This window comes from Camellia sinensis, chromosome 14 (genome assembly GCF_055761805.1).
Source record: "Camellia sinensis isolate YWXY chromosome 14, ASM5576180v1, whole genome shotgun sequence".
In the NCBI taxonomy this organism is placed as follows: Eukaryota; Viridiplantae; Streptophyta; class Magnoliopsida; order Ericales; family Theaceae; genus Camellia; species Camellia sinensis.
The window spans coordinates 116825168-116852152 of record NC_138974.1 but is presented as its reverse complement, the minus strand read 5'-3'; the positions used below and the strand labels follow the sequence as shown (position 1 = coordinate 116852152).

The window sequence follows — 26985 nt, the reverse complement described above, 5'->3', positions numbered from 1 at the left end:
AAAAGTAATGATATTTGGACATTGGCATTATGTCAAAAAAAAATTGATAGGAATCTTATATAATTAAGCTTATAGTATTATTAGTCTTATTTTATAATTATGTTTATGTTTTCTAGGATTTTAAGCTTAGGGGTATTTTAGTAATTTGCATAATTTCCGATTATGTGTTGTGCGAGCCCATGGGTCATCTTGTTGGTCAGGTTATTTAATTGAGTTTTATTTATATTTCTTTTTTGGTCTTAAATTAATTTTAGAAGTCCAAGATATTATGATAGTTTTCCTTTTTTGGTTATAGCTGGTTTAGGAAGTCTCATAATTCTATATAAAATCATGTAATGACTATAATTCAATAGAGTTGATATTTTATCAAAAGTTTAGAGTTTTGAAGCTTCTTTATGGATTGTGTGCGCAATCAAACCCTAGGTGTGATGCCTAAGGGATTCTAGGAGTGATTCCTAGATCAATCTTTTTCTCTTCTTTATCTTTCTTTCTTCAATTCCTGTAGCTTGTTCATAGCACCCTAAACAGTGTAAAATCAGCCCAAAAGCCTATTGTTGTGGCTGTCCCTAATCGTCCTGCATCAGTTTGGTATCAGAGCAAAAGAACCTATTATTAGAGCAAGCTATAAAACATGTCAATTCGTTGTGGAAGATCTTTTGTCGTAGGGATTTTTTTTGAGAACCAAAGGGATCAAGTTCTTTTAAAAATTGTGGAACTTGATAATTTTAGTAAACGGCTTAATGCTTTGGAGAGCTGACCAACTCAGGACAAGGTGATAAACACTCAAATTATCAAGGATAAAGAGAGTTTGATTGATGAATCAAAATCACCCCAAACAACATCAAGGTTGAAGAAGGTTTTTACTCACAACTCTTTGTGTTCTAAGGTAGAATTAGAGGACCAAGATCAAAATCTACCCAAGGTGGAAGATGACCAGATTTTCAAGGTTGGTGAGGTCTTTATTCATGATTCAAAAGCACCCCAACAAGTTCCGATTATTATTCCCAAAGAGGCTAAAGTCCAAAGCAATGAATTGGATGCTACAATAATTGTAAGGACTCAAGAACTAAAGCCACCAACTACAAGTCCTAAGCCAAAAGGGCCTTTGAAGCCAGAGGTTGAAAAGTTAGTATCAAAATTCTCTAATTTAGCACCAATACAGTCCTATGATGAGCCCCCACCCATGCATAACATCCAACATACTTCAGGTCATATACAAGAGTCTAAATTGCTTAACCTTGCAACATATGAGTCAAATTTAAATCAATATATCATGTCCCACTCAGTGACAAGTCATGATTCCATTGAAGAAAAGGGCAACGTTGAATCACATGATGGCATTTTGTTTGAAGGACAAGGAAAGAACATGGAAGCCAAAATGGTTGATATGACAGGAAGTATTCGAATCGAGCAAAATCAGAGCGTCATCAATCCGAAAGATATTAGGATGTATGGGAAAAAATTTTGCAACACAAGGTTTAGACCATTTCAAGGATGTATCTCTTTCTTTCTTTCTTCTGTTGATTTTATCATTCCGGAGAAGTTCAACTTTGCAATTGAAAGTAGGTCATTGTTCTCCTTACTACCCCAATGGAGAAGAAAAAGTGATGTACATTTTTATATGAAGACTTGGGTGCGATTCCAATGCTTTGGATTCTTATATTTCAACACTTCAAAACTCGAGATCGAGTTTTTTCCAACCAAGGGAGAAGGATGTGGAGTATAAAAAGCTCAAGGAATGCTAAATTCAAAGAAGTAATGATATTTGGACATTGGCATTATGTCAAAGAGAAATTGATAGGAATCTTATATAATTAAGTTTATAGTATTATTAGAGTCTTATTTTATAATTATATTTATGTTTTCTAGGATTTTAAGCTTAGGGGTATTTTAGTAATTTGCATAATTTCCGAATATGCGTTGTGTGGGTCGCCCATGGGTCGTCTTGTTGGTCAAGTTATTTAATTGGGTTTTATTTATGTTTCTTTTTTAGTCTTAAATTAATTTTAGAAGTCCAAGATATTATGATAGTTTTCCTTTTTTGGTTATAATCGGTTTAGGAAGTCTCCTAATTCTATATAAGGTCATGTCATAGAGTTGACATTTTATAAAAAATTGAGAGTTTTGAAGTCTCTTTATGGACTGTGTGATGCAATCAAACCCTATGTGTGATACCTAAGGGATTCTAGGAGTGATTCCTAGATCTATCTTTTTCTTTCTTTCTTCAATTCCTGCAGTCTGTTCACAGCACCCTAAACACTCCCTAGTAAGTGTAAAATCAGCCCCAAAAGCCTATTGTAGTGGCTGTCCTTAATCGTCCTGCATCACTAGGGTTTGCTGGAGACCAAATTGAACTCAAACTCCAATATCATATGAGACAGCCTCCACAACTGTTGAACAATCAATGAATCACTCATATCTAAAATCAAAATAGGATCCAACTGTTGCACTGATACCAAAATGATGAAACCAAAGAAGATAGATTTCATTAGAGAGAAAATCTCATACAATATCAAAATATCATAAAATTGCCTCCCAAAGACTCTAACCACCCATTTATAGGCTTAAATGCCAAGCAACCTAATCATAACAACCACACTAACCTTGTTACATCATTGTTTTAGTAGGTGAACCCAGAATGATAGATGTAGGCAATTTTTTACAAGTTATTCGCTTAGCTGGGTTGGGCAGATCATGCAATGGTAGATGAAGCCTCAGTTTTCAGATCTTTACTGCTTTCTCTTCACAGTCTTTTCCATCTTATCAGCCTTTTGTAGATTAGTTGTTTCTTGGTCAATGCAAGTTGGTTTGTTTATGCTCAGATGAACATGGCTATGGACGCTTTAGTGCCTTCCAGTGAATCTCTTCTCTTCTTAAAAAGTATATTAAAATTAATTATGGTTTGTCTAATAAAAGAACTTTCCTATGCACCCTAACAAAGAAACGACAGGAAGTTTCTCGTAGCAGGGTTGCATGGCAAAGCATCCAAATAAACAAATAAAAAATAAGTACCATTTTCTGTCAAAGGTAACCAAATAGGGATGAGCATGGTCTGTAAACAAATATGTATCTCCTTTCTGTGAGAATATATTAGTGTATATATTGCATATATTTGCTTGTTGATGAATTTGGAGTGCATTCTTGTTGAATTGTTTGATTCTCTTTGTTACTTTTCGATTTTGATAATCTCTTAAGTTGTGAATTGATCGAAGTATAGATGTGTCTCAGTGTGAATTGATGAAAGTATTAATGGATTTGATATTCTATAGCAATTGCTTTTAGGTTTTCTGATAAGTCTCAATCATTGAATCTTCTCTAATCTTCTGAATTTATGTTATTTTTAAAGATACACATGAATATGGTATATATATATATATATGAAGAGATTGGGACTAATGGACATATGGCTTAAAAATAAGCTCACATCATTGAATTGTGTTGTTAAATTGGAAGTCTCTGGATATTTTGTGGTTTCTGATTTATCTAAGCTTTCTACGTTTCAGTAAAGCATACCAAATCTTTTGAAGGATGTAAAATTGTAGTGATTTTACTTCTAATCAATCACAACAGTGGAAGAGATGCCGAACCTACCCACGGTAATATTTCTTATTAATGCAATAGTTCTTCAAAGAAAAATTTATAAATTCTCAGTGTAATTCGAATGAAAATATAGCGAGATCCACTGTTTGAATTGAACCTTTGCTCCTTCCTATGAGAATATATTAGTGTATATATTGCATATATTATGAGATTGTGAATATTCTGTGTAATTAAGCATTATTCATATTTCCTTTTTTAGTCTTAGGGTTAGAGTTCTATATAAGATGATGTACTCTTTGTATTACAACACATTGAAATATACAAGTTATTCTTCAGAAAGTTAAACTTCCACCGTCTAGTTCTTTGCCCAAACCATTAGAATTTCAAAACCCCATCACAACAAGGCTTACTATGAGGAGCAATGCCCTATTTCCTATACGCAGTCCAGTTAAAATAAATTACATTTGTTTTGTATTTGCCTATTTTAAGGAAACTAAAGAAAAATATAAACAAAGAAGCAAATGATTAGCTAATTGATTTAAGAACAGCTAGCTAATCTATAGCTGACCAAATCTAAATGCCTCCCTAGCAATCTACAAATACCTGAATTTAGAGGGCTAGTGTACCAGTGTAAGCATTAAAATTCCATTCTTATTTACCACCATGGCATATAAACCTGAATCTCTGTACTTTTCCAAATTTATTGATCTTTCTAAAAAGATACATCTGCAGCACATAAGTTGGATAACAAAGCTAAAATTTGTAATCAAACAATAGGGGTTTAGGAGATATAATTGACTGAATGAAATCCACCACCAGAGAAAAACATCTTTCTCTTCCAAACCAATAATTCCATGAATAAATAGAAAGAGGACATCAATGAATTTGAACAGGAAGTTACCAACAAAACCAATCAGGAACTGTGAATCATTTTAATACATGTAGAAGGGAGATAATGTATACATACCCAAGGCTGAGGACCATAGGTTGCCATCATTCCTGCATAATATGGATCCAAATATGGATTTGATGCACAAGCCTGCAAGAGTTACAAGAACACTAGGAATGCTTTCTGTTTCAAAGTCATGCCAGTATGAGTTCTCTAATTTTATACACTCAGTTTACAAATAAAGAAATCATCAATACAGCTCTCGCATCTATGCAGGTGAAGAAAAGCTGGAAAATCAGACTTACAATTGAGTGTCCAACAAGTTCAAGCTGATGAGGCTGTGTAAGGCTTTCATTAATCATTGGACGTATGGCTGATGTTCGATTCTGGAAATTCTGGTGACCTTGTCCATAATTTCCATCTATCCATGAAAAAAGGCCACCATTAGTATCACATTAAAAAAAATTCCTACTGCCAAGCCTACCGAAGGAATTACAGGGGCAAAAGTACACAAATTTACTTCAATATAGAGGATATCTGCAATAACCAAAACCAAACTATGCCTCGTGTCTCACTCAGATGGGATCATCTTAAGAGCCCCAACAGAAGCGTGTACATATTTAATATATTAAAGATATAAATATATTCTAACAAATATCTTTTCTGCTTTGTGATGTGTGAAAATATGAATAAATATTAAAGACTAATGTCAACTGAAAATTGTCATTGTTAAGTATAAATAAATATAAATAGAAATAGAAATTATTAAAATAATTTGAGTTGTTTTACCTTTGTTTCTCTGAGATTTGTATGTTTGAGAAGTTTTATCTCGGTTGGTAGTAAGTTTTTTCCTTGACATGAATAAGTTTCTTACTTAGAAGCACGAATCAAGTTTGAGTAAGAAACATCACCTCAGTTGGAGTTTCCTACTACTAAGGGTTGGCTACATAAATCCTTTTCCATCATTCCACTCCAAGGGCTATATGCTATTGCTCAATTAATTTAAACAAATTAATATTCTTTTTTAATACCACAGCCCATATCCATTTAGGTCTTTCCCTCCTAACATTTCCATTTATGATGAGTGTTGTTATTAGTACCTACCAAAATTCTTTAGACCCCCCATTTCTTTGGACCCCAACCCTAAACCCTAAATTTTAATAATATTTTTTTGAACACCCCACTTATTACCAAATCTACCCATATTCATAATATTTTCACAATGAAATGCACACCCACCTAATTTTTCATCCCTCTCCTTCCCTGACTCACTCAATCTTCAGAGTTTGGAGCTTTGGTCCAGTACAGTTCATCCGACCTCTCCATTGCGTAAGGATGGTAATTCACTCTCATACCCTTCTTCACTACTGTCCCATCTGGCAACACGTCTTTCTTTAAAGCTTGCTTTCCGTCAATGGGTATGGGTGGGTAGAGTCTCATGGTCTCGCTCAACGACGCGTGTGTGTAAACCATGTCTTTCACTTCTTCGTAGATCGGAGCTTCGGATTTCTCATTGATTTCTTTGAAAATCTCAGTTTCTACATCTGGATTTTTGGAGACAAGCCAGAAGAACCAGATTAAAGCTTTCATCTAAATGCCCTGAATTCAAGAATCTCAATAGGAGATCAGCAGATTCGAGCGATGATTTTGAATTTGTTCACCACTGTGTAGCCGAAAAAATGTATTTTGTTCAGAACGGTTTTGTCGAACAATAATGGTCCTGTCAGCACTGTATGTCCGAACAAAATTTGTTCATCACTGTGTAACTTGAATCCATTCCAATTCACAACTTAAAATAACATGAATTAAATCCATTCAAAATACATAACTTAAATCCATTCCAATTCACTTTTTTCCATTCTAAGTTGGTTTAACAAAGAAAATTACATAACTAACTATCTGCATTAATGTTCGGAACCTATGTATTGAACGAAAGGATTATGTTCAGTACTGTATTACCGAACATAATTCTAATAATCAGCAAACCAGTACCGAATAGCTCGAACGAAACAAGAACGACCGAGAACGACCGAGAATGTTAATACAAGACAGATAAACTTATTAATGGAACACCGGTCTCACTAGAATTGCTATTCTCGTCCTCCATTGCTCTACACAGTAAAATAAGTGATGAAGTATACGTTATACTTGAAGCATACATTATACTTGAAGCAAAACTTTCAAGTTCAATAGCGTTGATGATGGTGATGAAGATGACACATTCAGGATTTAAGATGATTATGAAAAATAATAGATTTAGGGTTTATATTAGTTGGTTATGAAAAATAATAGGTTTAGGGTTTACAAACATGGAATACGTATAGTTGGAGTTGGAGTTGGAGTTGGAGGTGGGGGGTGGGGGTGAGGGTGGGTGTCCAATATTATAGAGTATTAGTTCTTATTGATAGGTGGGTGTTCCATTTAATAATGTCTTTTAATGTAATTTTACTTTAGGGTATAATTGTAATAAAAAAAAATTTATAAAATGGGGGGTCCAAAGAATTTTGGTAGGTGCTAATAGCAGCACTCTTTATGATATCACATCACTCACCTTACCGTTGCATCTGTAGGTCATTCTTGCACAACCAAACTACCTTAATCCGTTCTCTCTCAATTTATCTTCAATCGGTGCTACTCCAACTATTTCACAAATATATTCATTTTTAATTCTATCTGCCCTGGTCTACCACACATCCATCTAAACATCCACATCTCAGTTCACTCTTGTTATAAATAAGTTGTTTCAGAGTGGTCCAACATTATGTCTCAAAAAAGTATCATTGGCGTTATAGTTGTTCTATGAAATGTTCCTTTCAACTTTGTTGGTATCCGTCAATAAAATAATATGCCAGAAGCACCCCTCTACTCGAGCCAATCTAATTTGGTTCTATGGGTTGCATCATTTCCAACATTTCCATCCTTATTAATAATAGAACATAGGTTACAAAACTGTTAACTCTTTGTTATCTCTTGCTTTTTTATCATTCACTTTTCTACTGTTTCTACAGCTATTTTTACTTAAGTTGTATTCTATATATTCAGTTTTAGTTCCCTTGATTTTAAACCCTTCTAGATCTATTGCTTCTCTTCAGTTTCCTAATTTAGTATTAGTTCCTCCCTTAGTTTCATTTACTTGAACAATTAGTTTCATCCAGTAGAACAATATCAACTACGAACAACATACACCCTAGGACACGTCTTTGTAAAAGCATTTAGTTAATTCATCCTGTTTTTACTTAAGTTGTATTCTATATATTCAGTTTTAGTTCTATTGATTTTAAACCCTTCTAAGTTCTAGCTCTACTCCTCTTCAAATTCCTAATTTAGGCCTAGTTTGGCAAGAGGCTTTTTGGCTTCTTTTTTTTTTTTTTTGGCTAAAATTCACAAAAAGAAAAAACAGGATAAAATAGTCAATAAGATAAAGGCCTCTTTTGGGAAGATGACTAAACGTCAAAAGCTAGCTTTTAACCTATTTTGGATCACATCATCTCTCTACTTTTTTTACAAGTTTTTCAAAAAAAAGTTAAAAAGTCAGCTTTTAACCAACTTTCCAAAACAACCCAAAATGCCACATCAAACACATAATCATTTCACTTTTTCTCTCATAAATATCACATCCAATTATAAAAAAATCCAACCATCTTCCCAAATATAAAAATTTTAACCTATTAAAATAGCTAAAAACTAAAATAGCTAACTTTCCAAATGAGGCCTTAGTATTAATTCCTCCCTTAATTTCATCCAGTAGAACAATATCAACTACAAACAACATACACCATAGGACACATCTTTCTAAAAGCATTTAGTTATTCACTAGTTTCTCTTGCATGTCATCTAATTGTAGTCACAACCACATCATAGATATCCTTTATCATGCAATATACCCGTTTGTCAGATCATATGTCTCTAACACCTACCATATGATATCCCTAGACACCCTATAATGAGTTTATACTAAATCTATAAAAACTATATGAATATCCCTCTTTTTCTCTCTATATTATTTTTTTTTAATCTTCTTAGTAAATATTTTGCTTCCATAGTTGATATACTGGGCATAAATTCAAATTGATTGTGTGACCTTGTAGTTGCAACTCTTAAATGATGTTCAATCACTTTCTCTTACAATTTCATTGTATGACTTATTAGCTTAATGCCACTATGCCATTATAGTTGTTGCAATTTTGAATATTTATTTATTTTTGTATATAGATACTAATATACTATTTCTACAATTGTTCCATCATTTTCCTAGTCAATGGTCAATAAATCGAACAAGGAATTACATGCAATAATTATATATATGCATGTGTTTGCGTGTGTGAGACCTAATACCTAAGTTAGTATTGTGTATATATCTCTTAAAGTTGAGTTTTACCATCATATCTTATATACTATATTCTTTGAAAAAAAGAAGCAACATCTACTTTTAAAATGATTGAAAAAGTGAACAAACAAGAACAAAATAGGTAAGAGTGCCATATCATCAAATGGGCGACCTAGTGCACAAAGCACCTGCTAAAGTGGGGTTTGCGGAGAGCAAGATGTACGTAGCCTTACCCCATTTCTAAAGAGGCTATTTTCATGACTTGAACTCGCACCACCAAGGAGCCTTACCATTGGGCCAAGCCACAAGGAGTTATATCTTCAAAATCTAGAAAAAACAAGGTAATGGAAGGACTCAAGGACATTCAACTGTGGCCTTGGTCAATATTAGACTGTAATTCATCGTTTTTTCTTTTTTTCTTTTTGATAAAATTGTTGTGAGGAATAATAATGTTGATTCCCAAGACAGTAGCAAGGAATCTTCCAACAGAGTCCACTTAGCCACTATTAGATGCCTAACATCATCCTGGTGATCAAGAAGCTATATTGACTTGATTTCCCTACTGAATCTTGAAAAACTTCAACAATTTCTCCTCTTTAAGTGCATTTGCTAACATGACTTTATGTACCACTTAAAACATAGTTTTTACTTTGAAAAGGTCTGAATTTTCAACAAAACTTATCATTGAAAACGTCATGAAAGGTAATTTCTTAAATAAAATTGAAAATGAAAAATAATCCCTAAATATTATTGCAACAGCAACTTAACAGCATCCACTGCTAAAAATTCCAGCACCAAAGTTTTCAAAGCTAAATTACCAATTTCGTCAAACAGCGTTGAATTGGATTTCCAATACCTTAGCTTTTGGAAACTTCATGCTACTAATCAACAATACCCTCATTGCTTGAATGCAAATCTACCATTAACACTTGGAAGCATTTAAGGTGAGTGGCTCTTTTTAAAGGAATTTTGAGTCAATTGAAGAGAGAGAGAGAGAGAGAGAGAGAGAGAGAGAGATAGAAGAAGAAGAAGAAACCCCTAAACTTGCTTGAGATAAGTTCAAATAATTTAAAATATCTAATCATCAAAAATTCAAGATAGAACTTATGCAACACTTTCATTTGCACAACCATAATTGCTGATCCATACCTATATTACATGGACTTGGGCATGAGTATTGGTTGTCGATGTGTGCAAGGTGTTGGACCTCCCTAAACCCTAAAACTCAAGATATATCTATACGTGGATATAGGTACATGGGGACCTATGTTACATGGACTCTTTTAGTTTTGTTAAAGTACCCATGTCAACATCACCCGACACGGGTAAGGGTACGATTCTTCTTTTTGAAACAATTACTTCTAAGTTTTTCTTTTATTTTTTTTTTAGGGGGAAAAAATGAAATAAAGTCATTACCATTATCTTAAAAATATAGTAAAATCAATCAGTATGTTGGGTTTTAGTTTTCTAAATTCAGTTTTTCGGAAATTGAGTTTTTTGTTTTTTGTGTTTTTAGTGAATATTTTTAAAATTTTAAGCAATTTTTTTTACTTTATTAGATGCATCTTACTAAGATGTATCTAAATAGTAAAATATTTGTGAAAAAATATTTTAAAAAATTAATAAATATACAAAAATACGAAAAATGTACTGAATTTTCGTTTTTTTTTTTTTTTTTTTTTGTATTTTTGGTATTTAGTGAATTTTTTAAAGATTTTTTTCACAAATATTATACTTTTTATTTATGTTAGGTGTGTCTAAAATTTTTTTTAAAAAAAATACTTAAAATATTAAAAAAATTCATTGAAAACAAAAAATATGGAAAATAAATAAGTAGAATTTTCTTAAAAGTATTTTCTGAAAATCAAAACCAAACAAGCTGAATGGTATTCTATATTTGACATTGCCAATATATAAAAATCATAGTAAAATCATTGTCTATAATATGATATATCCTGAATAAATTTTAATTTTACATCTATACTATTATAAAGTGAACACATAATATGGTGTCCTGAAGCTTGCTTTACTCTCCTCATGCCATGTGGCAGTATGTTTTATTTTTAAAAAAAAAGTTAAACAAAGAGATGGGCAAGGCTTGAACCCATGACCATGGGTTTAAATACGAAGACTCATACCACTTAAGCTAAGTACACATTACAATATTAATTTTATTATTATTTTTTTTATTCCTACTTATTTAAATTGCACACACATCGTGTGTGCCACCCACTAGTATATATATATATAAATTCTAATTAGACAAAGTATCCCCATATCTATATCAATTTTTTGGATCTTTTTTGGCTGAGTTTGTGTATCCGAAAGTTCGGAGTTTGATGTGTCCAACCCTTAAATATGCACCTACACTCAACAACCTTACCCAAGTCCATGTAACATAGGTGGGCACATCCTAAACATTTAAATGTATTGTATATTGTATAATATTTTGACATAAAATGCTATCACTTGGCCATGTACTTTAAATGTGAACTTCAAATATTGTGAAAAAATAAATGATCCAACTGTCTATTTTGGGTACATGGGTTGGACACAAAATTTTACCCTTACCCTAGTCATATTTTGCGGACACAGATACAATGGGGAATTATAAGAGTTAATGTAACATAAAGGCCTTCAAAAGCCACCCCTAAACCAATGTCCACCCCTGCTCCCATAGTCCCTAAGCCCAAGTCTATGTTCCAGAACACATTAGAAATATGCAAATGAAAATCATGAACCCACTTGGAGATTGATCATTTATATATGGTTCTGTCGGTAAAAATGATGATATTTACTTACCAAATAAAACTAAGATGGAATCCAAGTCATCAAAACTAAGGCAAGAAAATAACCAATACACTAATAACAAGCAGAGACGGTGTACTGATATATTAACAGAACTGTAAGCTTACTTGCAAATACAAAACATAGGTTTCCACAGACAGATAATCATTTTTTTTTTTTTTGGGATAAATAGACAGATAATCATTTTTCACTTATCAATTTATAATAACAAATATTATCAAGCAGATCTATGAGAAGATACAAATGCCAACATGGAATTGCATGATGTTCCAATGAGAAAGAAACTGTGGAGACAAATTCAATAAGCATAAACAAATGTGGACACTTCGTATCCAAAAAATTATAATTAAAAAGTCAAATCATTGTTTGTGTTTCAAAATGCCAAAAAGAGAATGATTAATAATAATCCTTCCTGATAAACAGCAGAATCATAAGGTTAAAAACTTACCTGTTAAATTTCATTCTCATCTTGTCAGTTATGGTATGAAATTAAAACCACATATACTTGCTGCATATTCCACATTCATCAAAAGTTGCAGGAAATTGAAACAACTAAAGGACAATTATAGGGCGTGTTTGGTGTCTAAGAACAAGTTTCATATATTTGACTTTCTGTTTTCAAAAAATCTGACAGTAAGAACAATTAGATTTCTGCAAACACAGTCATATACAGTTCTCTTCAATTTCTGATCATCCTGATTTTTGAAAACATTAAAAATTATTTTATGTAATAACTTAAAAATGACCACTTCTTAATAAGATTGTGACAGGACACTTCTCTTACTCTTCCCTAAACCAAAGAGCATACATGATTAGTCAAAACTGTAAGCTTATATAGACTGACAGCACTAACTAATATAAGCATGAATCAAGTTCATAATCCTATGTTGAACAAACTTTTAACTTCAAGAAGCCCTTGTAGTAACTCATTAAGTTATCAATTTCAAATCTCTAATTCAGCATCTCAGGCCATGTCAGGTTCTATAACAAACCTAATATTCAGTTTGTAGAACTCAGCAAAAAAGGAACACCAGTACCAGTCTAACAAATTAATAAAGATTCCAAAAATCCCATGTCTCGGTAATGGAGCTTATGGAAAAAAAAAAACAAAACAAAACAAAACAAATAAATAAAAAGAGATGGAAGAAACACTCCGTAAGACTAACTAAGCTCAATACAGAATCTGCATGTCTGTGTAAATGAAGAAAGTGAGGGGGGGGGGGGGGGAGGATCTAGTCATACAGTAGGCAGAGAGGGATAGAATAGAGGACATTTAACATTGCTTGTTTACTCTATACAGTTTAATGTATAGCAAGAAGAAACAAAAAATAAAAAACAAAACATACAAACAAACGAACAAACAGAGATGGAAGAAAAACTCTGTAACTAAGCTCAATATACAGTGTACCTGCAAGTCAGTGTGTGTAGGCTAGACCTTAGTACACAGGGGGATAGAATAAAGGACAATGAATTTAACAGTGGTCGTGTACTCTATACGTGAATAATTGGTTTTAAATCAAAAGTAAAATATAGGATATATATATGGGGTTGGTGGCTGATCTATGTCATAGGTTTAATTCCAAATAAAAAAGTATTAAACAGTCTGTGTGCTGATCATGCATGGCGAGTAATAAGTTGAGAAAATCGTTTCACTTTACATAACATAAAGTGAATGAATGCTCAAATGAATCATAAACGTATACATGATGGGGACTTTGCCATCAAAGGATTTGTATAATATTCCCAAATTGACGCTATGTGGTTGACAATTACAGTTAAAAAGCAATAACTAGAATAAAATTTATGTGGTGTGAACAGGTTTAGGTCATCAGGCTGATACATTAAGAAGGGGGAATAAATATAGATGGAATGAACAAGTTTACCTCATCGGCTGCTGGCATTGTAACAAAGAAAGAAAGGAGGAGGGGGCATTGAATTGTACATTGTGGCTCCATAAATGGAAGACTAAAGGAGAGGAAAAATTCCCTAAACATGATAGAAGACTCACCTGCTGGGGTTTGAAAGGGAGAGAGTGTATTTGAATGCCTAAAACCAGATGCTGGTCTGAGTGACAGAGAGAGAGTAGTTGAGAGTTCCGATGCTGGCTCCTCTCGATTTTCGCTCATCTTGCAACCTGATTGACAGATTCTTGCCCTGATTGCATTATTTAGGGCATTGAATTTGGGTTTTGGGCTTTGTTTTGTCTGGAGCATTTGGGCCGAAAGCCAAACTTATATTAAAGTTGCCCATTTCAAAGTAAAAAGGGCCCCAAAATATGGATCAGCAAAATCAGGTTCCTGAGTGAGATTCCAAGACCCCTTTACAACCCTAAAACAATTGCATCCCTCTTCAATTTTCTATGTTACTCGAATTGATTTGCATTTTATGGATTGTACGATCACAAGACCCTCCAATCTAGAGAGTAATTATCGGGTACTCCCGGAGCTCCATGTGTCATTGTCTATGTGGTGGTCCAAAGCAATAGCATAGCGGAAAATTTTACATGTGAGTATGGTGACTCACCTTTGTTAGGTAGTTGAGAGACAAGAGATGACCCACTTAGTGTGGGTTGCAATTTCCCATTGGCCGGGAGCACCACGTAGGCAATGCCACATGGCACTCCGGGACTATCTAATAATTTTCCCAATCAAGATGACAATTTTAATTACCACGCAAAAAATGAAGAGCAATTTCAACAATATTCCAAATAAAAATTCTTTTTTGCGTGCTTTAACATAGTACCAAGTTAGAGACTAGGTGTATACTTTGGATTTGCATTAACTTTTATCCTAGAGGAAACCAAAGTAGACATCAATGTAAGATCCTAGGGGTAACCATTGGTTCAATATGTAAAATCTTGGCCTAATAACCTTGAGGTTATGGGTTCAAGTCTCAGGAAAACCACTTTGTGCACTATGCCAAAGGTTAGGTGTGTACCCAATATTTCCCCTCCCAAACACACATTAATGTGTACTATTTGGGCGCTTTTATTTTAGGAAACCAAAGTAGGCGATAACTCTTCTAAGGAACAAAAATGTTAGCAAAGAAGGTTCCTTTAAAAATATTGGTTTACACTTAAAAAACTCAGTCAGGAGATTGACACATTCAAAACATAATTTAAGTTGGAAGAAACTGGGCATGGAAATATTACTTTCAGTCACATATTTTGCAATAACCCTTGATAGACTAGAATGACGTAAAAGGATTCGAGTGGCCGACCCCACTTGAATGGGACACAATGCTTAGTTTGGTTTGGTTTGGTTTGGTTTGGGATTAGCAACACTTTATTTAACTTGCTTTCCACCTGATTAGCCACAGAATAGATTAGGTTTGGTTACTGCTATGCAGAAGAGGGCTTCAGAACAGAATTAAGATACAAGGTTTTGTTCAAGTGACTACAAGAAGGGTTCCCATCAGTAATAGCAAAATAGTGCTCATTTCAGAAAATTCAAGAGAAGACATGGTACAAAATGCACAAATAAATTTTGAAAAGTTGTAACTATCTGATCCAAAACTACTGAGCTTAACACTTGACCAGAACCAAAAGACAAGACGGGGGGGGGGGGGGGGGGGGTAATGAACAAAACACACTTCAGCAACTTAATATGGTAATGTTTCCAATAACTAAAATATTCCCCATTTTTTATAACAAAATCCATGAATAAAAGTCCCCAGGGCCCAACCCAACAAAAAGGCACAAATTTTGACAGCTAAGTGGCCCAAGACCACCAAAGACACTATCACTCACAAAAAATTGTCTTATTGTTAGAAATAGAGCCAAAAAGCACATTGGATTTCCAATGGCTAGTGTAAATGGTGCCCTTTGAAGACTTGATTAACATCAAAGATATGACATACTCCTCAAAATAGTCATACAGTTGTCATCAAGTGTAGTGAATAAATGAAAAAACCTAACCAAACATGACTACTGGAGAAACATCTAGAATTAACATAAGTACAACAATAGAGAATATAATATAGTTCAGGCATGAATCAAGGAAAAAAATCGAGGATTTCCAAACAACAAAAGAACACACAAGATCAAAGATAAGCACCAAAAATGATCCCAAAAGGATAACCCATGAAGCACATACATCTCTCTAGAGGTCACGTACCAGTATCCAATGCGTGTCAGACATGGGCAAGCTCCAGACACATGACGAACACACTAAAGGGAGTCATACACGTGGGGTAGACGTTGAGAACATGTTGGGTATTTTTTTTTTTTAAATTATCGAAATAGCACGCCCAAGGTTGATGAATTTGATGAGATTGAATTTTTGACATAAAATAAATATATAATATTAAAAAATATGACATATAATAAATATATAAAATTATATGTTTTGCACATGTCGCGTGCTCTTAGGGAATAACATTAGAATAGAGGAAACGGATTTTACAAAAATTGAGCTGGTGCATTACTGAACGTTAAGCTTATTTGTGTAATTGTGCTTCCCAATATCTAGAACAGACTATTTCCATAAACAAGAAAATAGAAATGGGGCCCTTTCCAATTTGAAACTCTTAGAAACAGAGTCATACAATTGGGATCAAAGTTCGGGGGAGAAAGGATAATAACATAAACAAACACAAGAAACATCTATGAACGACCCCAAGTACAATAGCATAAGAATTATATAATATAGTTCTAGGTTTCTAGCATGAATAAAGGGGAAAAATCAATTTACACAAAAAATAATAAATAAAAAATGCACACACACAAGAGCAAAGACAAGTACCAACAATGATTCCAAAAGGATAACATCAAATGATGTGGTTTAAACAAGAAAGAAAGATACTGGATTTACAAGGAAGGAAGAATTGAACTACTGTATTACTGAACTTTTTCTTTATGCAATGCTGCATTCTGATACACAGAACAGATTATTGCCAGAAACAAGGAAATAGAAATAAGCCAGCCAGAATAGAGGAAATATAAATGGCCCTTTCAAATTCGAACTTCATAAGAAAACAATCAACTACAAAACAACATTTGGAAGAAGTTTCTAAAGCTCGTAAGCTCTTGTTCTAAGCACATGGTAAATCAAGATGTGTGCAAAAGAGATTACGTTTTCATGATTTATAGGGTCATGAAAGATACCTAGGAAAGAAAAGTCACAACAGCAGAGAAAAACGGTGCACAGACCTATTCGAGCTTTAACTTCACCTTTTTTGGGGCAATCATTACTAATAGAAGAGAAGCATTGCAACAAAGTTCAGACTCTCTACCTGCTCAAACAAAAGGATTAAACTCACAGTTGACTCAACTGACTCACAGGATGAAGCAAAATGGATCTTATTTTCTGGTACAAAATGGGATGAGATTAATCCATTTCAACAGAGATGATTTAAAACATGTGATGTATTCCAAAGGGATATCAAGTAGTCATCTATCGCAACAATAGATCAACCTGATTTCGAAGCTAGAATAAAGAGAGAAAAAATCAAACTTGGAAAGACAGACTTCACTCAAAAAACAGTAGAACAGAAACTGCCCAGATCCAATCAAATATGTGCAGATCTTGCAAAATCTGCTTGGACTTTATTAGATCTGTGCAACTCAAATTTCCCACAAGCCACAGAAAAAGAAGAAAAAAGTAAGTAAAGGACAAAGAGAAGGAAAACAGACAAGGACATGACAAGGGTTAGTAAGGTAAGCAAGTGCTTTGCCTTCTTAAAAAGAGGCTAAATAGAAAGCTACGATTTAAATAAGATTCTTGGTTTACCAATAAAAAAGATGTACAGGTAAAAAATTAAAAGAGCTGTGAATATATTGAGATTCATGTTTGAAGCATCACATTCAACAAATAGAAAGACACTCCTACTTTCAGCTTATTGGTAGGGAAAATATGGTATCAAGATCTAACAACCAGATCATAGTAAACAACCATGTCAAATCAGGTAAGAATCAGAGACGGGCCCACGATATTATCTACAACAAATTAACCAACTGAAATGAAAAGTGTTTAACCCATTCAATGTCCAACTTTAAGTCCGAATCTCAACCTATATTTGTTGCCCAAACAGATGTCTTTTTTTCCATTTTGAACTTGTGATAAAATTTATACACATCTTGATGATGACTGTATCTTCAGATGATACTAAACACTGGTATCACTCAAACGGTAAAGAAGAGGCGATTAAATGTATCAGGTTTACTGTTATGAGAGACTGGGCCATGTCAAACTTCTAGTGTTTAATATCGTCATTTTTCCCTCCTTGGACGTCAAAGCAGCATGACCAGCATCACATGGTGAGAATTACATCATCAAGTATCTGATATCACCGCACTGCCTGCGTGTTACCAGGTTATTAAAAGGAGCTTAAGCTGTGTTCCCTACATACATGAGCTCGGGAATTTCATTCAAGCTCAGGTCCACTAGTTAGAAAACAAGCTTTAAGAAGCTCATAACAAAGGAAAACCAAACTGTTCAGCTCAATCCTACAGCCCATTGATTTGGCTATTGATCAGGATAAAAGCAAGAAATTGTATATCCATGGATGAACTATCATGAAGGGGGCCACCCATAAAAACAAATCTCCACTTGCTTTCCTTGTGTGTTCTAAATCTAATATGGTTGTTTACCTTAAAAAAGTTTTAAAAAATGCTCCCGGTTTAATCCCAATTGGATGTGGGAATCTGGGAGGGGTAGATTGGGTCCATGCAGATCTAACCTTTGTCATAATTTCCGCAAAGTACACTCGGATTAGAACTCATTAGATGGGGCCCTGGGAAGGGTAGATTGGGTACGAACCTAACCTTTGACATAATTTGCATAAAGTGGTTGCCGTAAGGTTTGATCCTACAAGGTTGTTAGGTTCCTGGTGTACATGAAAACAAAATCACTTACCTAAATAATCATACAGAAGTAACTGAAAATGGTTTTAATCTGGGTGAATTCTTCTTTCTCACATTCAAGTTATTTAAATGATGGATTGCACATCCTTCGTAGTACTGCATGATGAGTAACAAAAGAAAGTATATCATCTCGCCTAGTCAAACAAACTTCCTCACCAAATCAAATAAATATATCTCATATAGTCAGATAAGCTTCCTCAAAATAAATAAATCATTCTCTAACCACAGCATATGAGAAATCCATGAGAATAAGAAAGTTGTCAAGAAAAATGTATGGCTTCCAATTGTAAGAGTTCTGAATAACTTTGTATATTCAACTGTGAAATAATACAAGGAATACAACGGATTTATATAGTAATTCTAGACCTAAGCTAAAATAGGAAATAAGAATAAACTTAATATTCTTACAATCAATCATAATTAATCTAATATTCACACAATCAATCTAATATATATACACACAATAAACATAATATTCTTACACCCCCGCTCAAATTCAAGGTGTTTTAGCAGAAAACACTGAATGTTTGTCAAGAAAAAAACAAAAATCGAGCAGTGGTGTGAATCTTAATAAAAAAATCAAAAAGTTGCAGTGCCAAAGAAACGAAAGGCAGCGAGATAGAGCCAGACTGCAGATGCTGACGAACAAAATGACAATCAATCTCAATATGCTTCGTCCGCTCATGGAAGACAGTGTTATGGGCAATCTGAATAGCACTGCGGTTGTCACAGTAAAGGGAGGTCGGACAAGACTAAGGGACACCCAAATCAATCAAGAGACAACGAAGCCAAACAATTTCAGTAGTGGCATGGGCCATAACACGGTACTCAACTTCGACAGTTGAACGAGCAACAATGGTATGTTTCTTGCTCTTCCAAGAAGTCAAGGAATCACCAAGAAACATGCAGAAATCAAAAATGGACTTGCGATCAGTGACATCACCAGCCCAATCAGAATCAGCACAGGCTACCACGTCTAAGGAAGAAGTAAAAGACAATAGCAAGCCCTAAAAGATAGTACCTCAAAGATAGCGAAGAATCCGAATCAAAGCAGCCCAATGTGTAGAACGAGGAGCAGAAACGAGCTGGCTAACCACATAAACAATATAGGCAAGATTAAGGTGAGTGACAGTCAGGTAAACCAAGTAACCCACAAGCTCTCGATATAAAATAGGATCATCTAGAGGGGCACCATCAATAGTGTTAAGCTTACATTAAACTCAATGGGGGTATCAGAAAGATCGGCACGGTGAACAACTTCATTGGTATACTTGGCTTGAGAGAGAAAATACCCCTTGGGAGAATAGGCAACCTCAATACTAAGAAAATACCGCAAAAGGCCCAGATCTTTCATTTCAAAGATGCAAAAGAGATGTTGCTTGACTTCAGAGATAGCAGAAGAGTCAGAGCCAGTGATGATCATATCATCCACATAAAGTAACAGGGCCACAAAACTAGCAGAGATATAGAGAAGAAATAAAGTAGAATCCTAGGCACAAGAATGAAACCAAAGTTGAGTAACAGTCGTCTGATAATGATCATGCCAAGCACGAGAAGATTGCTTCAAACCATACGAAGCACGCGAAGACGACAAACCTGTTCAAAGGAATGGTGAAGGCCAGGGGGAAGACGTATATAATCTCCTTAGTGAGATGGCCATTGAGGAAGGCATTTTTAACATCTATTTAATAAAAAGGCCAATGATGAACAATAGCGACAAAGATCAAAGTACGGACAATAGTCATCTTTGCAACAGGGGCAAAGGTCTCCTTATAATCAATACCATACTCCTGTGAGAAACCTTTGGCAACCAAACGAGCTTTTTAGCGCTCAAAAGAACCATCAAAATGAATCTTGACTTTATAAACTCATTTGCAACCCACCAGATTCTTGCCAAAAGTAGTAGTCTTCTGCAATGAAAACAACTCATTTTCTATAGCCCGAACCCAATCAGGATCCTGACAGGCCTCCTTATAAGTCTGGAGTTTTGAAAAAGAGTGACTAGCAAACAAAAAGGTGTAATATGAAGTAAAAAAACATGTTTTAGCAAAACCAAGTTTGATTACCTGTTTACGGTTGCGAAGGAGATACTTACGGTTAGCAAGATCAGAGTCATTAGAAGCAAGATGATCAGCAACAGGAGTAGAGACAACCAGTGGAGGAAGAGCCTTATGACAAGAATAGACTAACAAGGGAGGAGGAGGAGGACGAGGAGGAGAAGAGAGAAAAGACTTATGGGGGACAGTAGAAATGGACTTAACAAGAAGGGTGGTAGAATGAGAAGAGGGAACAAGCTCATAGGGAACAGTAGAGATGTACTCATCAGGAGGGATCTCATAAAAAAATAGATGAATGTGGACCAAATCCTCTTTGAAAACCTGAGCAATGATAAAAGGAAGTTGATAGTAAGACAGACGTTCAAGAAAGGAAACATGGCAGGAAACATAAAGGCGAAGGAAACAAGGTCATAACAGCGATAGCTTTCTGAGTAAGACTATAACCTCAAAAGACACACAAGACAGATCGGGAACTAAGTTTGGTCCTATCTTTATAAGGAAGAAGGACAAAGCAAGTAGACCCAAACACACGAAAGAGATAGTAATTAGAAAGTTGAGAAAACAGAGCCTTATAAAGAGACCAACCAAAGAGAAGGGAAGTAGGCATATGGTTGAGAAGAAAAGCAGCAATAAGAACTACCTCACTCCAAAATGGAGTCGGAACAGAAGTATAGAGAAGAGACCTAGTTGTCTCAAGGAGATAACGATGTTTACGCTCAACTTGACCATTTTGGGCAGGTGTATCAGTACATGAATGATATCTAAATTGGCCAAATACTCACAAAACTTAGTTTTAAAATATTCCTTACCTAAGTCAGATCGTAACATTTTAATAGTAGACCCAAACTGTGTAGTAATCGTAGATTGAAATGTATGGTATATCTGGTAAAAGTCAGATTTATAAGTCATAAAATAAACTCAAGTATAGCAAGTGCAATCATCGACAAACGACACATAATAAGCAGAACTCCCTTTAGTGAGAATAGCACCCCAGACATTAGTATGCACAAGAGAAAATGGGGCAACATAAATAGAAGTAATTTTATTAAATGGTAATGTGGTCATTGTGGCAAGTTTACACCCCTGATATTCAGTAATTTGACTAGGAGAAACTTTACCTAACAATCCTGACTGAGCTAACAACCGTAACTGGACAACAGACAAATGACTAAATCTAAATAAAAAGGACTTGACTAAGAATCTAACTGAAACGAGGAAAAAGCAACCGGAGAGGTAATCATAGGTAGATACAAGCTCTCTACCACATAGAGATCTCCAACTCTACGATCGGTTCCAATTTGTTTCTTGGACAATTGATCCTGCACACAACAAATAGAAAAATAAAAGATAACATCAAGACCGAAAGCATCAAGCTGACTAATAGATAACAAACTGACAAATAACTGAGGTACATAAAAGACAAAAGGGATAGTAAGTGCAGACATGGTAGAAGGCAGTACAGACCCAACAAATAAGATAAACATACCAAACCCATTGGCAGCATTAACAATAATAGGAAAGGGAGGGGGAATACAGTTATAAAGTAAGGAGAGATGGGAAGTCATATGATGAGAAGTACCAGAGTCAAATATCCAAATTGAAGAAGAGATACATGAAGAAGAACCAAGTAAACCTAAATAAAGAGAGGTGAGAGCGAAAGCAGATGGGGATACCTAGGACATAGACATCATATATTGAAGCTGAGTAATCTGAACACTCAAGGTAGCCAAGTCAGGATCAAAAGTCAAAGCAGATGTAGCATAAGCAACTGGAGGCTAAAAAGTACTCAAAGGAGCTTTGAACTGAGACTGCTGAGCAGGCGGATGTCCCTTCTTGGGACAGTTTTACTTCCAATGGCCCCTCTAATAGCAGAAAGCACACTCATTTGAAGCTAAAGACCCCTTCTTGGGCTTCACAGTGGCCTGAAGCTGATGAGGAGGTAGGGTTAATAGCAGTGGAGGCTGAGTAGGAGCCAAAAAAATAGATGGAGACAAAGTCTGGCTGGCCATCTGAAGACAGGTTTCCTCGGAGAGGAGCTCACGAACAATAGCATCCATAGAAGGAAGAGGAGACCGGTGAAGGATGCCATCACGGATAGTCTCAAATTGAGGAGAAAGAGCCGTTAAGAATTGTACCAAATGGCCCTCCTCCCAAAACAACAATAAGCATCCAGTCCTTAATACTAGATGGTTCCATGAAAACAAGCTAATCCTAGAGTCCCATCATCTCAATGTAAAAATCCTGAATAGACCGATCCCGCTAACGAGCACTCTGAATGCCTGTTTTCAACTCATACCGCTTGGCAAAGTTAGACTGCTGATAAACTCCAAGTAAATAGTCCCACACCTCCTTGGCAGTTGTGTACTTAGAAAATATCATTCCAATACAATCTTCCATAGAGTTGTGAAACCATGTCAGAAATTGGGTATTATCACAATCCCAAGTGTCACAAGCAACAAGATATCCATCCTTTTTCGGATCTGATGGACAAGAAACAGAACCATAAACATATCCCAATTTCTTTCGTCTGAGAAGAAAATTTTTCATAACATTAGACCAATACGCATAATTGCCACCAATAAGTTTGCATTTGATAGCCTGAATTTTATCCTCTAACGTGTAATGAACCAAAAAAAGAAAAGAGAACCGATGGGGATCTAACTGTAAAAATAGAAAATTAATGGGTCACCAAGTAATATACCAAGAATAGAAAAGCAGACACACCTTCTAGATTCTGATAGGTCACAAACCAATGAGATAGAGAGAGAGAGAGAGAGAGAGAGAGAGAGAACTCACGAAGCAGAGGCCAAACAATGGAGCAATTGAGCCACAACCAACCGCGACCCACAATTGACGAAGTTCAAAAGAGAACCAGTTGCGATAGAGAACTTCGTGATCAGAGACAAAGGCCAGAGACAAAGAAAGAGAGCATTTCATTAATCAAATACGAAGCAGAGAGCTTCAATCGACACTCAATCCTGAGAGAGAGATTGCAAACACCAATGGGTATGGGTGTCGCGATTCTGGACCAGAAAGAAAATTTCGTGAACACAACCAGAGAGAGAACTTCGCAAACACTAATTGCAATTCTGGTGCTCTACGAACTGCGACTCAAGTATCACGAACACCCAACAAAACTTTAAGAACCAGATTTGATCGAGGGAGAAGATGACCCATGACTCACTACTCATACAGAGACTGAAGAGAAAGACAATTTTTAGGGTTTCAGTGGTAGCTCTAATACCATGTAAGAATTTTGAATAACTCTGTATATTCAATTGTCAAACAATATAAGGAGTACAACCGATTCATATAGTAATTCTAAACCTAAGCTAAAACAGGAAATAAGAATAAACCTAATATTCTTAAAATCAATCACAATTAATCTAATATTCACACAATGAATCTAATATATATACACAATTAACATAATATTCTCACACCAATGTCATCAAATCAAATAGCATCACTACGTCATTAATTTGTACCATTCATCCAAAATATATAAAAGTTGTCCACATCAACATATTATTACGAAGAATACCTGAATGTGGAGATGTAATTTGTGATTCTTTGATAGCATCATCTTCCTCATCCAACCCATCATCAGATTGTGATTCACCATCTTTGGATTGTTCCACTGAAGAAGAATTAGATGTGTTTCCCCCTATCATAGTGGGGGAGATGTGATTATAATTCCTACTGCGCCACCAAGGTTCTGAACATGCGGCTGATGGTAAAATGTTATATGGATTAGCTTCTATTTGATTCACACTTTCTGACTTTGACTGCATGCTTCCAAATTCTTTCAAAATAAAAATATCATTATCTTAATTTCTTAAGAGGAAACAAGAAAAACACAAAAAAGCACACAGATCATTCAAGCAAATTTCAAAGAGAGAAAAACACTAGAATTCAGTCGTAAATTGCAACCATTGCAACAAAATACTTCAAACTCTTGATGTGCCTCCTGCAAAATGCCTTCATGAACAAACTAAGGCAATTTGGCTCATGTACCATACCTGAATTTGCAATGCTTTCATCTACTTGGACTTTTTCTCAAGAGTAGGTAACACTTTTCTATGATTAAGGCCTCATTTGGCAACATCACTTTTTAGCCTAAAAGTCAAAAAGTCACTAAAAAAATCAAAAAGCTAAAAACTTATATCAAAAAGTCAAAGATTTTCTTTTATCTCTATTTTTTGCGCATCTTTTCGTAAAAAATCAAAAAGTCATCCTAAACATACTAGTTTTTTTACATCATACGTTAACCAACAAGCCAAAAAGTTATTAAAAAAACCTGTTCCCAAACAAGACCTAACAATCTCAATCTCATTCCACCTATGGCTTTTTTTTTTCTTTTTTCTTTTTTTTTTTTTTTGGGGGGGAGGGGGGGTGTTTCTAGAATCTACATTTTGAAAATATGGAAAAAAAAGATTGAGACCCCTAAAAAGGCTCCATTAATCCACCCATAATGACCTGACAAGTTACTTGTCAACTTTTGATTTGTTACAAACTCAACCCTATAAGGCCCAACTCCTTTTCCCTGTCAAGGGTATTGTGGGTTTCTAAAATTCCACTAAAAACATAACTTAGGAACATTCTAGATAATTCATATTATATATTTTGATATTTTTTATGATTAAGCCATATGTTTTGATATTTTCTACAAGTGCAGGAAATTCATTGTTTACAACATTATATTTTCTTCTGCAAGGGGCGATCCAACCCTCAACAAGGTCTAAAGAGAAAACTCAATTAGATTTTTTTTTTTTCCATATATATAATATTTTCTAATTTTCTATATTACAACTTTATAATGTAAAATTCATTTTCCTCTTCTATTCTTGTAATTAAAATTCCGGCCTTAACTATTAGGGCCTTTTTTTTTTTTTTTTTTTTTTTTAAGGGAGTCTTTAGTAAGGAAATTATTTTCCTTTATGGAGCCTTTAGACCAAGAGTGTTCTTTTAAGCTTGTACTATCGAAGGCCTTTGAACAAGGTGGAATTTTGTCAGACTTTACAATTGGGGGCCTTTGGACTACGAATATTTCATTTTAGGCCTCTAGATAAGGAGGGATTTCTTTTTGTTGTGCCTTTTGACAAAGATTATTTTATTCGGTTTTTAACAAGGAACCTTTCTTCTTCTTCTTCTTTTTCTTGTCCTTTTTTTTTTTTTTTTTTTTTTTTTTTTGATATGTTGGCCGAGTGTTTAGCTTTGGATAGATAACTTCAAAATTTGGGGCATTATACGACGGCCTTAATGACCTAACAGAATACTGAGCACATCTATTGGTATTGCATCTGCTACAATGTTAGCCTCCTCTATTTTTAAATTTTTTACATCATCTTCTTTCTTGATACTTTTCTTTCATATTATTGATAAATCAATAGGGTTCCATGCCAAAACCCCAAGCTTCATAGATTGATTTCCTTCTATTTAAAGGGGGGAAAAAATGTAATAGTAATTCACCGGTTCTCATTTCTAATCGAAAATCAACAGTGACCAGCTAAATTGATATAATCATAAAACTTACAAAACCAATAATTTAAACATCTTAAATGTGGAAAACCTTGCAAATCCATTAATAAACATCAAAATCCAATCTTAATTCTCCATCATAAACATAATATCTCAATAGCCTCAGATTTCAAAGAAACATAAAAAATTCACTTAACATTCATTCAAATCAAAACATTGAATTACAGAGAGAAACACTCCAAAACCCAATTCTTAAGAACCCAGAAGTCAAACAAACCACACATACATGCAGACACCAAATATATATACAATACATGTGTGTGTAGAGAGAGAAGCATACAGATGTCGAGCGAAGAAACCTATAACAAGTGAGAATCTTTGAAGAAACCCTAGAATTTGTTGGCACTGTCTTTCGGAGTCTTGGTCCTCGTAGAGAGAGAGAGAGAATTGAGGGAGTGAATCTATTTCCGTGTTGTGATCATTAAATCCAAAAACACATCCGAGAGTATCTGTCTCTATCTTATATCTCTCTATCTACATCTACTATTCTAGGACTGTTTGAACTCGACACTTGTCTACCCTATGCTATTACAACACCTGCAGAGGGACCTATATGCGTTGTTCCGAGCTTTATGCACTGACACGCGTTCTATCATTTTGTCAACGAGTGATTATTGGGTGTTGTGTAAATTTAACCTGGCTTGTACTAGCCCATGGTCGAGCCTCGCGAGTCGCGAGCTCTTCCCAATTGTCAAGTCTTGTTGGGTCGACCTATAGGGAAAAAATCTTAGTTTAAGTTCAAGTCCAAACCTACTTAAAATTGGGCTGCTGGCTTGGGCTCAGGCTAGGCCTAACTATTTTTTAATTTTTTTTGCCAAACTAGCTTGAAAATGATATAGGGCTTTTGGTGAATCTGACGGGATGAGTCTCGAGCAGGCTTTGGAGTGGCTTTAAATAGGCTGGTGGGCCGAACTTTGAGCCAAACCTGGCAGGCCAGGCCTCAAAACATACGACCTAGACC

General features: G+C 34.9%; 1 protein-coding gene across 1 annotated transcript in view; it reads right to left on the bottom strand.

The window, feature by feature from the left end:
• Positions 1 to 26490, bottom strand: part of LOC114284963 (nuclear transcription factor Y subunit A-1) — a 49263-nt gene extending 22773 nt beyond the window's left edge. Inside the window, exons 1-4 of the mRNA XM_028227925.2 lie at positions 26324 to 26490; positions 24028 to 24288; positions 4735 to 4850; positions 4508 to 4579 (exon numbers count right to left, since the gene is read on the bottom strand). Coding sequence (XP_028083726.2) covers positions 4508 to 4579; positions 4735 to 4850; positions 24028 to 24277 — 438 coding nt within the window. The 5' untranslated portion in view covers positions 24278 to 24288; positions 26324 to 26490. The remainder of the gene's footprint in view (positions 1 to 4507; positions 4580 to 4734; positions 4851 to 24027; positions 24289 to 26323) is intronic.
• Positions 26491 to 26985: the final 495 nt, after the last annotated feature.